At 37.1% G+C, this 12481-nt stretch overlaps 1 protein-coding gene across 1 annotated transcript in view; it reads left to right on the top strand.

Moving 5' to 3' along the window:
• Positions 1-12481, top strand: part of LOC144968142 (uncharacterized) — a 60509-nt gene that overhangs the window by 41817 nt on the left and 6211 nt on the right. The window contains exons 2-3 of the mRNA XM_078906160.1: positions 8156-8209; positions 10166-10354. Coding sequence (XP_078762286.1) covers positions 8200-8209; positions 10166-10354 — 199 coding nt within the window. The 5' untranslated portion in view covers positions 8156-8199. The remainder of the gene's footprint in view (positions 1-8155; positions 8210-10165; positions 10355-12481) is intronic.

Raw genomic sequence — 12481 nt, 5'->3', positions numbered from 1 at the left:
GAGAGAGAGAGAGAGAGAGAGAGAGACAGAAGAAGAAGAAGAAGAAGAAGAAGAAGAAGAAGAAGAAGAAGAAGAAGAAGAAGAAGAAGAAGTGAGAGAGAGAGGAGAGGGAGAGAGAGAGAGAGAGAGAGAATGAGAGAGAGAGAGAGAGAGAGACACATTGACATAGAGAGAGAAAGGGAGGTTAGGAGGGAGGTTAGAAGTGATATGGGAAAAAGAAACTAATAATGAATTGAAGAGGGAGAGAGAGAAGAATTATAATGTTAAAAATGTTAAGCTTATATTTTCAAACTCAGTCATTACTCGAGGGATATAAGCTACTATCTACAATCGCTTCAGACATCGTGAAGCGTTCAATTTTTGGGCAGTAAAATTTCATTTACCAACTCTAGCTTACTCGTTGTTCACATTTTGGTCAGAATAATTGTCCTTTACATATGATCGGTTTAAGAAATTAATTGATTTCGGTCTCTTTGTGTGTGAAATGCGTGCTCTACCAACTGAGCTATCGGACCCCCCCCCCCCCCCCCCTTTTTAACCTTATTATAATGGACATTGTTTAGTGTTGGTTTGAGAGTATTTCTATAGCAACAAGGAACCCATTACAAATTGGGTTGTCGGACCTGTAAATGTGTACACGTTGGTTTGGGAATTCCAACATTTAAGTCACTTTTGGTATAGATTCCACCCTGACGTTATACCGGATATAGGCGCTGGGTCACATATTTAGCTTCGATCAGTAGTTGGTAATGGTGATGCGATCATCATCATCATCATCATCATCATCATCATCATCATCATCATCATCATCAACATCATCATCATCATCATCATCATCATCATCACCATCACCTTCATCATCATCATCATCATCATCATCATCACCATCATCATTATCATCATCATCATCATTATTGAGTTATAATAATAATTAGCATTGTTCTGCCGGCTTTCTACGCGATCTCCTCAAAGTGGATGGTCTATGTTTACGTCATGAAGTCTTGTGTATTTCTCCATTGCTTGTTTGTAATGGGAGATAACTGTGGTACTTCTCCATGTGACTTATTCGTAAGGGGAGATAACTATGTAGATAAGATGTAGCTTGTATTTCGTACAGACGATACAAACACATTCCTTGCTAATCTGTAATTTCTGCGTGTAATGTAATATTTCACCGTGGTTGTTATCTGTGTGTTGTTTCCTCATTCCATTCTTATGGTCATAACTGCCTTTTGTTTTGTCGTAAATGATAAAAAGTAAAATGACGGGATTATCTTTCCTTACTTGCACTGCCAAAACTCTGAAGAAAAAAAAAAACAAACAAAAAAAACAACTAAATGTAATTTAAAATTTGGCCAGAAAACTCGCTCTTTAAATATCGATCGATTAAATTGTCCCTCATCTCGGGGAAAAAAAAAACCCAAAAAATCTCAAGCCTGAGAATTCTTCAGGTCTTTAATAAAAACCCGGTTTGAGAGTTTTTGTCAAAATGAGGATCAATTTCAAATATTTAAATCGATCGAATTTTGAAAGATGAGTTTTCTTGCCAAAAATTTAAAATATGTGTTTTTATTACAGACTGAGACAGTGCAGCATGTTGGATTATGAGATGTCGCGTTGTCCACATTAATTAATGGATTAATTATTAATTAATTACTAGTTGCAGAGCCTGTTTGAGGGGGTAATTAATTTGATAATGTACAGTAACTGCGTCGAGTAAGATGCTGTTTGTTGTTATGGCATGCAGACAAACGAAGGAAAAGCATTTTTTATTGTCTTTGATAGAGATAACATAGATAGATAAAGTGCTCAGTTGTAATTATACGAAAGATGTAATAATATTATAATTATATTGTTGGTTGATAATGGATGCAATAATATAATTGCATACCAAGATTGTTTTGTGATGTTGTAAAGGGTGGGGGTTGGGGTGGCCGGGGGGGGGGGGGGGGGGGGGGGGTCGTGATTAAGTGGATATGACCAGCATAATTAGGCACTTTACTTTCTTTGTTTGTCCTTAGATGATTATTGTCTTTTGTCCTCTGTTATCGAGACAATAAAGTTATTATATATCCAACGTGCAGATATGTGCAGGTCTGATAACCCACCATAATTAATTATGGGCGTGATATAAGATTATTGTTTTGTAATGGAGTATCAACTGGTGGTCTGAATGTTTTTCTATAGCAACAATGAGACCATAACGATTTGGGTTGTCAGATCTGCAAATAAGTACACGTTGTTTTGAGAGTACAATGAGACCCTATAACAAAATGGATTTTACCGGTATCAAACTTGTATAGATATACACGTTGGTTTGAGTCTATCTATGTCCATTACATCAACGGGCTTAAAACAATTCGAGTTGTCAGACTTGTAAATAAATGCACGTTGGCTTGAGTTTATTGCTATTACAACAACGAGCCTAAAACAATTCGGGTTATCAGGCCTGTAAATAAGTACGTGTTGGTTTTAGAGTATTTCCATGACAACAATGAGAGACCATGACAATGTGGGTTATCCGCCGGCCTGTAAATAAGTATATGTCGATCTTATCTAATGGACAGACGTACACATATTTGCAGGTCTGATGACCCACATTATTATGGGCCCAATTGTTGTCATGGAAATACTCTCAAACCAACCAACTCAAAATATTTGCCATTTCACAACAATGTTAAATCTGGCCCATAAATGCGTTCGGCTATGATACCTGAAAATATGTATACGTCGCATTGGACCAAAGAGAAATCAAGCTCAAAAGATGTTTTGTTTTGTTTTTGTTTGTTCTCAAACAATGTCAACTAAAATAATAAAGAATTTCAAACACATAAAAGTATCGACATTATTATGTGAGCTTATGAGATTTATTTTAATATGTGAACGTTTTTTTTAACATAGCGCAATACTTTAATATCCATTAAATGTGCTCAAAGTGCTTAACAAAGGATCCCTGACCAAAAAACAACACGTAACATGTTAAAAAATTTTAATTGAGCTTTTTTACAGAGCAAGATACACCAAATGTGTGCTCAAAACGCTTTAGAAAAATCCCCGACTAACAGCTACACTAAACATGTAAAGCTAGACATGACGCCTGGTAGGCGATATTACATTTTTTTTACGACAGGGACAACGCTGTTTACGGCCAGGTGGTACTCATTTTACATCTGAGTACAGTGATCAGATATTGTGAGTTAAGAGCCTTTTTCTAAAGACTCAACTATGCGCCGAGCGACCAGGACCTTCCGATCCGAAAACGAGTATTATACCACACGACCACATAGCCACACATTAATTATCCTTATTAATGATAATAATCGTGATATGCATTGAGAACGATGGTTATTATTTATCTAAACAATAATCATTATCGCCCATGATTATAACCATTAATTATCGTCCATTAAAGTCACACCTTGGTTTAAAGTTTAAAGGTTTGTATTAACTCACTCAACCCTAACACCGACTATATCCGTAGTTTACCCGGGCTACTTTTACCCCATGCCAATTTATTACATTTTTCTGAGACAAATTATAGGTGTAGTATCAAGGCTCATGTTTTTAGTTTTTACATGTTAATGATAGTTGAATAAAACTATTTATGCACATGCTCATTTTTAATACTTTTTTTTCCCAATTTTGAAATGTAGTAAAAAATCTCTAGGATTGAGTGACTTAAAATAATTACACTTTGTTTCTTATCTTTATTGACTATAAATCTTTATTACCTTTTTTTTTAAATCCCTCATAACTGAGTTATTCTGGTCACGTGTCACAAAAGTCCATATCTCCTTCTATACTTTCATTTTTCTTAAAAGATATTTTCCATCGTTTCTTTTACAAGCTGTTTGGTTTGGGAATAATGGGGGTCCCGATATCTCAGTTGGTAGAGCACTCGCTTCACAATCAAAGGGGAACGATTTGGATCCCGGGTGTAATTGAGATTTTTTTTTTTCGGAACCCCCTGTCCACCCAGTGGTGATTGGGTACCTGGGTGTGTTAGATCTGGCAGAAAATACTTTACGATAGACTATAGCGTCCTATCAAAAGGATAACAAGTAATTGGTATTGTCCGTTTCACGCTATAGAAACCAGGATAAACACCGACCCGATGGGTATCATGGTTCTGAATGACTACTTCTAGTTTGGGAATGCTACTGTAGAGTGATAATGAACGAACGATATTTGCGCTATATAAATTGGATTCAGTAGTCTGATGTTCACGTCGCCCAGCAACGGCGGCCATCGTGGTTCTAAACAAAGAAAATCAGTACTTTTTATTCTTCATGCTGGATTGAACTTTTCATATGTCTTGTGATCAGAATGAATGTGTAAAAGTCAGAACATGATCAGATCTTAAATGGGTTTTTTTTCCCTCTGGATACGCTTTTATACTCGTCGGAGAAATGTCTCATAAGGGCGTCCGCCATTGTTCCGATAGTTTAGAGACAGTTACTAAGTTACCATGCGTCATTATGAGGGAAGTGACATTACGACTGTTGAAGCGTATTTCCCTTTACTTTACATTAGATTAAATTACATCAAAGACCTTTAACTGTCTTTATTGATGAGAACCTTGATTGGTATTAAAATTTAATATTTAATATTAAAGTCGCCACTTGTTTTCATTGCAATTCTTTATTTCGTGCGGCTATGTCGTCTAGTGGTATGACACTCGCTTTCGGATCGGAAGGTTCTGGGTTCGAGCCTCGATCGTCGCATAGTTGAGTCCTTGGAAAAGGCTCTTTACTTTACTGACATTCCCTCACCGTACTCGGGTCTGAATAAATGGGTACCTGGCCGTTTACAGCGTTGTCTATGTCGGAAAAAATTGTAATATTATCGTCTAACAGACGTCTTATCTCGTTCTACATGATACGTGTTGCTGTTGGTCACGGACCCCTTGTGAAGCGCTTTGAACACGGTTAGTGGATATTGCGCTATATAAAAGCTCACGTTGTTTGTTTGTTTGTTTGTTTGTTTGTTTTTTTTGTTGTTGTTTTTTTTTTTTTTTTTTTTTTTTGTTTTTTTTTGTTTTTTTTTTTTATAATGACCTCGATGTGGCTCGAAACGTATTTGCTCCTCGTCACGGTTGGATTGATTCGGTGAGTTGTCCTTTACAATAGATCCGTATCCTGTCCATGGGATAACACGAAACACGTCAGTGTTATGGTCAATTTAATCTTTGAAAGGAGATAAATACCAGGACGATGACGGTTATGGTTTTGGAGTCTTTCAATCTAATCTCGCCTTGTCATTTTACATTTTTCCCCCTATAGATAGTATGCGCTTGGCTTAGAAAATCACATTGCCATCCGGAAGTATAACGGGCCAACACACAAAACTATGTGTTACCAATACAGTTGAGTGAGAATTTTAGTTTAGGTTTTTTCGGGGTTTTTCTTTCAACTACAAAAGACTGATGGCCCGGGGTTTAAAAATAATTTTATCATTAATAATTTATTGAAGTAAACATAGAGCTTCAAATTTCTGAAGGCCATTTATATAACAATATCACAGTCTGGCTCCTGTCACATCCCGACATAAGTAATACCGTTTGTATACGACATGCCACATACATACCCTTCAAATTACTTTTACTATCTCGGTCATTCTTTTGAGTCTAAACAAATTTATCCCAAAGTTGATTCTCAAATTTCTTCAAAAGAAAATGGATAAACATTCCCCCCCCCCCCCCCCCACACACACACTCACACTCTCACGCACAAACAAACAAACACACACACACATACACACACACACACACACTTTCATCGGAATTCAAATGTCTAGACAATTTATAATGATTGTTGGTTTAAAGGAATGCTTTGTTATTTGTTTGGCGTGTTTACATATCCGTCCCTTTTTTTAATGTGGTAGAACTGATGTGGCGTGAGATATAAAGCATTTTGTACCCTTTTCAACTTTGATATCAGCCCACTTTAGTTAAGCTTTGACTTGATTGGATAAACCTTTGTACAAAAGTACTGTCTTACTTTGACGACAACCCCCATCCCCCCCCCCCCCCCCCCCAACCTCCACCACACAACAACAAAAAAAAAAACAACAAAAAAACCAAGAAAAAAACTCATATTTAAAATTTTGGATAGAAAAGGCATCCTTCAAATTTCAATCGATTAAAATAACCCTCGTCTCGTCAAAACCTCTCAAACCTGGGACTCATGAAGACTTCACGGAAGTCCCAGGTTTGATAGTTGTTTTTTTTTTACAAGACGAGGGTCATTTGAATCCATCGATATAATTTATTTGAAGGACGAGTTTTCTGGCCAAACTTTTGAATACGTGGGTTGTTGTTTTTTAATTATTTTTTTTTTTTTACTTCAATGTACAGCAAAGAAGAACATCCATTAAAATCAAAGTAATCCTTTTAGAAGCGAAACGGTTCATGTGTAGAAAGGATTTTTACAATATCTACCGACACAATAACCTGGACCACACGGTAGATTAAAAACACTATAGATCATGCGAAGCATAAAAGTAGAGGCTCTAGCTGTCTGAGAGGCGGAACATATTTCAAATTCATTCAACGGTTATAAAAACACCAGTCATTTATGGATGGGAGGACAGTAACGTTTGTGGCTGGGAATTGGACTTACTTATATATTCATATAATATAATAATAATATCATTTATTTTGAATTGATGCATTTTAGAATGGGCCTTGGTCCAGTCCAAATGGTTGCAGGCAATAATTGGTAGTGAGAAAGGAGGCTGGATGTACTCCTCCCCCTCGGGTTCGATGTCTTCGTAAAGGATTAGTATAGAAGGAACGAAATGGACGACACTTAGCTATTTGTTATTGTTTTCAGCCATCTATTTTTATTAGTTCTCACTATATTATTATTGTATCAATCAGACTATACATGTTCAAGGTGACATACACACGGTTTTGTTGTATCCGAATGTGTTATAAGTTATAATGTGAGAATTTTGGCGAAACGCACAGGGCCCAAAGGTGACCAATCGTCCTAATACGGTACTAGTTCGAAGTTAAGCTTGTGTTTACAGTTAATATTCAGTCTTACTATTGGAGATAAAATGAACCTCTGTGTTGGGGAGAATGAGGAATTAACCAGTCGATTTTTGACCAATCAAAACATGGAATTTGTGACACACCTTCACACGTGATCGGACAAACATAGTTGGTTGTTTATAAACAATTACGAGAATGAAATCGACCTCTCTCTCTCTCTCTCTCTCTCTCTCTCTTTCTCTCTTCTCTCTCTCTCTCTCTCTCTCTCTCTCTCTCTGTTGGTTCTATTGATCAAGAGGTAGAATAGTGGCTATTTTACTTAGACACATACTATTGATAGTAATACATGTCGTGTCGTTTGCTATGTTTCCCAATCACTGCCATTGTTTACATTATGATGATTGTCCGAGAGGCGTGGTCATCTATGTGTCCATTGTATCTTTAACGTCAACTGACTCCCGTTTCAAAGTAGTTTTATGTTAGGATGAATTCCATGCTGAAAATTGAATCTATCGCAATAAATATGAAACACGGAGGTTGATTTATGGTCATGATTGTGATAGTAGTTATTTAGTTATTTCTTATATTGATGATATGTGTTTAGTTTAGTAAAAATAAACTCACAACATCCGCCAGCCGGATATAGATAGAACGAAATTGACGCCATTCAGCTCTTTGTTGTTGTTTTCCACCAGCCGAGTAATTCTCACTAAATTGTGTATATTAATCAGACTATAAACGTTTAAGGTTACACATTGTTTTGTTTGTTGGCAATGTTGTGAGTTTTTTAGCCAACCGCATAGCATTAATACACAAAACACACAAAGCCATGTGTTACTTTAAACGTTTATAATTTGATTGATACAATTTAGAGAGAGCTACTCATAAGAATGTATGGCAAAAAACAATAACAAAGACCTGAGTGACGTCAACTTCGTTCTATCTGTACCCGGCTGGTGATGTTATGAGTTTTTTTTTGGTTGATCGCATAGCATGAATAAGCACGAGAATCGCTCCAACATATTACCGTTCTGAGTCTGTTGGACACATTTATTGATTTTGCCTTCTCTACTCTCAGATCTGTCTTTATCAATGCTGACGTCATTGCCATTGGAGTGATGTGTAACTACAACACCTTTTGTTTTTGTTTCGTTTCAGATTGATGTGTGTTTAACTTTTCGTCACCCCGTGACAGTTTCGCCATGGGACAACGTAAGTATTGTTTTTGTTTTGTTTTAAATTTGATTAATTTATGATTGATTGGTAGTGAATTTCATTGCAAAGATTAGAGTTTTCAACAAGTTCCCTTTGTTTGGACGAAATGAATTTGCCAGGTGCGACGTCGACATTCAGGGGCGTGGCTATATTGGTTGATTTGGTGCCCGGCACCGCATCCATCTTTTAAAAATGGATTACAGCATCTTAAAAAAATAACAAAACCGAGAAATCGTATTATATTCAGTCTCTTACTTATTTGACTAAGTATTTTCTTCAATTCTGTATTCTTTCTTTTGTATTCCCGAATAATATAGCATGATTTAAGTCATTTTCTTCTGATTCTTGCACCACCTTATACTGTAAGCATGCCACGCCACTGGACATACTATATCTGTTGCAGGTCTGACATCCGAACGGAATTAAGGGCCTAGTTTAACATTGTTGTTATGGACAATATTTTTCGTTATTTTTTGAGAGTTCCAATACAACAATGAGCCGATAATAAACTGGGTTATCCGACCCGCAAGTAATTGCACGTCGGCCAGGTGTCAAGACAACGAAAAGTAGCACTGCTTAATTTTGAAACGTGATTCAATTTTTTTTAAGGAAGAAAACAGCACAGTACAATTTTGACCATATTATATATATATATATATATATATATATATATATATATATAATATATATATATATGGGTCTTATGAATAATATGTGTACTTTTCGATTTAATATTTCATAATTAATTATGCCCAAAGCATCGCTCAAAACGTTTGCTTCTGTATCAAGATGAACATCACTCTACTCATGTTCGAATGAGTCACTGGCTATAGGTAGTGATGGATAAATAGAGAGTGGTGGTAGATACACAAAATGACAATTTCCAGGCGATTTGCAATAAAATATGAAATGAAAAGTTGTATATTATTGTCTTGCCTGATTAATAAGTATTGCAAAGTAAAGGGCATCGAAGCATGGGGAATCGGTAAAAATGTGCTGTAGTATAAATTTCATATACAAAAGACAAGGTGATTCAATAAAATGTAAACATTAATATACCAGTCGAACCTAAAATGGACACCCTTGAGTTTGAGCTTGGGAAAGCTTATATATAGCGCAATAACCACTAAATGTGCCCAAAGTACTTTACAAAGAGTCCCTAGACAACAACAGCAACACTTAATATTTAGGACAAGAAATGATGCTTGTTTGGCGATATTACTGTTTTTCCGACTCAAACAATGCTGTTAACGCCAGGTCGTATTCATTTTACACCTGAGTACGGTGAGAGATCGAATGTGAGTAAAGAACCTTCTCCAATTACTCAACTGTACGCCGCTCAGAGCGGGACTCGAATCCAGGACCTTTCGATCCGAAGACGAGTGTCATACCACTATACCACATAGCCTTACGATTAAAACGCATTATTTAAGAAGTACGCCCTTTCGTAACGGCACCATTAGATCCCGTCGCCTAGGCATTCCATGAAGGAATATAGATAATCCATCTACCAGGATGTCTGACGTCAACAGGAATCACCCATGTTGTCCAAACGTGACATAGTTCATATAAATTGTTCAAATTTTTTGATCCACCCAGTACTTTGAATAATTTGTGCGGCTATGTGGTCTTGTGACATGATACTCGCTTTCGGATTGTAAGGTCCTGGGTTCGAGCCTTGCTTTGCGCATATTTGAGTCCTTGGAAAAGGCTCTTTATTGACATTCTCTCACCGTACTCAGGTGTAAAATGAGTACCTGACCGTTAATAGCATTGTCTCTGTCCGAAAATTTTTTTGTAATATTGCCTATCAGGCGTCATGTCTCGTCCTACATGTTATGTGTTGCTGTTAGCCAGAGACACCTTGTAAAGCGCTTTGAGCACGTTTCGTGGATATTGCGCTATGTAAAAGCTCATTTAATTATCTAATCGTTGTGAGTAATTTCCACACAGATTCGTCAAAAAGGCGTTCCTACACGCCTGGCCAGGATGTCCAGAGCGAGATTCCAACCAACTCACTGGTAAACGGTGACGTCAAATACGACACTACGGCCAATGGGGGAATTGAAGACCACCAGAAAGACGTTCAGATGAGGGGACCCAAAGCTACGGTGGAACGCCAGGCATCGTCATCATCATCGGGTAAGTGTGTGTGTGTGTGTGTGTGTGTGTGTGTGTGTGTTTGGGTGTGTATGTTGTGAGTTGTGTGTGTTTGTGTGTGTATGTGTGTGCGTGTTTGTGTGTGTATGTTTGTATGTGTGTGTGTTATGTGTTGTGTGTATGTGTGTGTTTGTGTTTTTGAGTGTGTTGTTTGTGTATGTTTGTGTGTGTGTGTGTGTGTGTTTGTATGTTTGTGTGCGTCCTTCAGTGGCATTCAGCACACGGGTCCCTGGCACTTGAAGCGAATGCTCTATAAACTGAGCTTACGGGAACCCCAAAAAGTATTCCTTCAGAGGCCCATGGATTTGAATTTATCCCCGTTTCTTGAGTGTTAAACGGACAATAGCAACTGACTCTGCATGCTACTCTGTCGAAAGGACATTAGTTCATCGTAAAGCAAAAAAACTTTCGGTCAGATCTAACAGAACCATCTTCCCAATCAATCTCTGCTTGGTGGACGGAGAAAGGAGTGAAGGGATTGGGGGGGGGGGGGGGGGGTCAAAAATAGTTTCGGCAGCGCTCCGAAGCAATACTGGTCCCTTTGCATACGAAACGAGTGCTTTACCAACTGAGCTATCTGGACTATATTGATAATGTAAAGACTATATTTAGGCCTGAGTTAATACCATGAGTCTAACGAATGCTCTAAATTCTCATTTTCCTCAGAAAATATCCTTACTATCTTATTGTATGCATTGTAAAACAAGCTGATACCAGCGTTCAAAATACTTTTTTTTTTTTAAATACGCCAGCATTCAAATCTATCAGATAAATAAAGAATTTATCAAGTCAAATAAAGAATAAAACTTAGACAAAAAACGCTACATGGCTTTTTATTATGGAGGACTTTTGCACACGTCACCAAAGACATAGGCGGCGGAGAGGCGGGGTTTGTCAACGTTATCGTTCGTCATCATTGTCGTCCCACTTATCGTTATCGTCGCTTTCTTATCGTCACTACATCCTCAACTTCTTTGCAAACAACATCATCATTTTATCATCATTATCGCCACAAGTTAAATATTTGCTCATTTCTGTCGTCGGCTTCTTAACCTTCATCTGGAAATATTTAGATAAACGAAAGTACGAGATTAAAGTCCTATCGTGCAAAATGCAAGAAAGCGTAGGTTACGACGTGCAAGTATTTGCAGGTCTGATAACCCGACGCAATTAATGGCCCTGTTTTAACATCGTTGTAATAATGGACAATATTTGGCGTTGGTTTGGGATTATTTCCATTACGACAATGAGGCCATCCCATTTTAGGTTATCAGACCTGAAAATATGTACATGTCGTTGGATTACGATATAACCGTACCTACTTTGAAAACAAAAAAAAAAGACGTATTTAAATTTTGGACAGATTATTAGTGTTTCAAATATCGATCGATTAAAATGACTCTCATCTTGGGAAAAACTCTCAAATTTGGGATTTTTTGTAAATGTCCCGTGTTTGAGAGTTTTTGCCAAGAAAAGGGTCATCTTAATCAGCGATCGATATTTGAGGGCGAATTTTTTTAAACCAAAATTTTAAATACGCTGTGCGCTTGGCTAAGAAACTCACAACATTGCCATCCGGAAATATAATGGACAAACACACAAATCTATGTGTAATCTTGAACGTGTATAGTCTGTTAATACAGTTTAGTGAGAATTACTAATAAACCTGGATGGCAAAAAACAATAACAAAGACCTGAGTGGCGTCAAATTCGTTCTATCTATCTATAGTTCATTTCTAATCTTCCTTCTGCGTGTTTCTAAATTGTTGTCAGATTTGATAACAGATAACAGCAAAGAATATCTTATTATTATCTTTTCCATTGCCGGGGCTTTTCAATGTTCATTCAATGAAATTCTTTGGTCTTCATTTTTTACATTCCTCTCGTCGTTCTTTCCATTTTACCTTGACCTTCATTATTTTAAGAAGAGAGTTTTGTTAGGGTTTGTTTGTTTTTTTCCACTACACTTTTTACCTTAATGATGACAAATATTTAATTTCGGTTTGGTGTTTTTTTTTTAATCTTTATTTCTAAGGCAACTATTTGTAACATACCAGTATGAGAAGGAAAAGGGGGAGGAGGAGGGAGAAGAGGAGGAGGATAAGGGGG

This window comes from Berghia stephanieae, chromosome 3, assembly GCF_034508935.2.
Source record: "Berghia stephanieae isolate SIO BIC M18660-M18661 chromosome 3, UCSD_Bste_1.3, whole genome shotgun sequence".
Taxonomy (NCBI): Eukaryota; Metazoa; Mollusca; class Gastropoda; order Nudibranchia; family Aeolidiidae; genus Berghia; species Berghia stephanieae.
The sequence above is the reverse complement of the archived record's forward strand: the minus strand, read 5'-3'. Positions and strand labels throughout refer to the sequence as shown.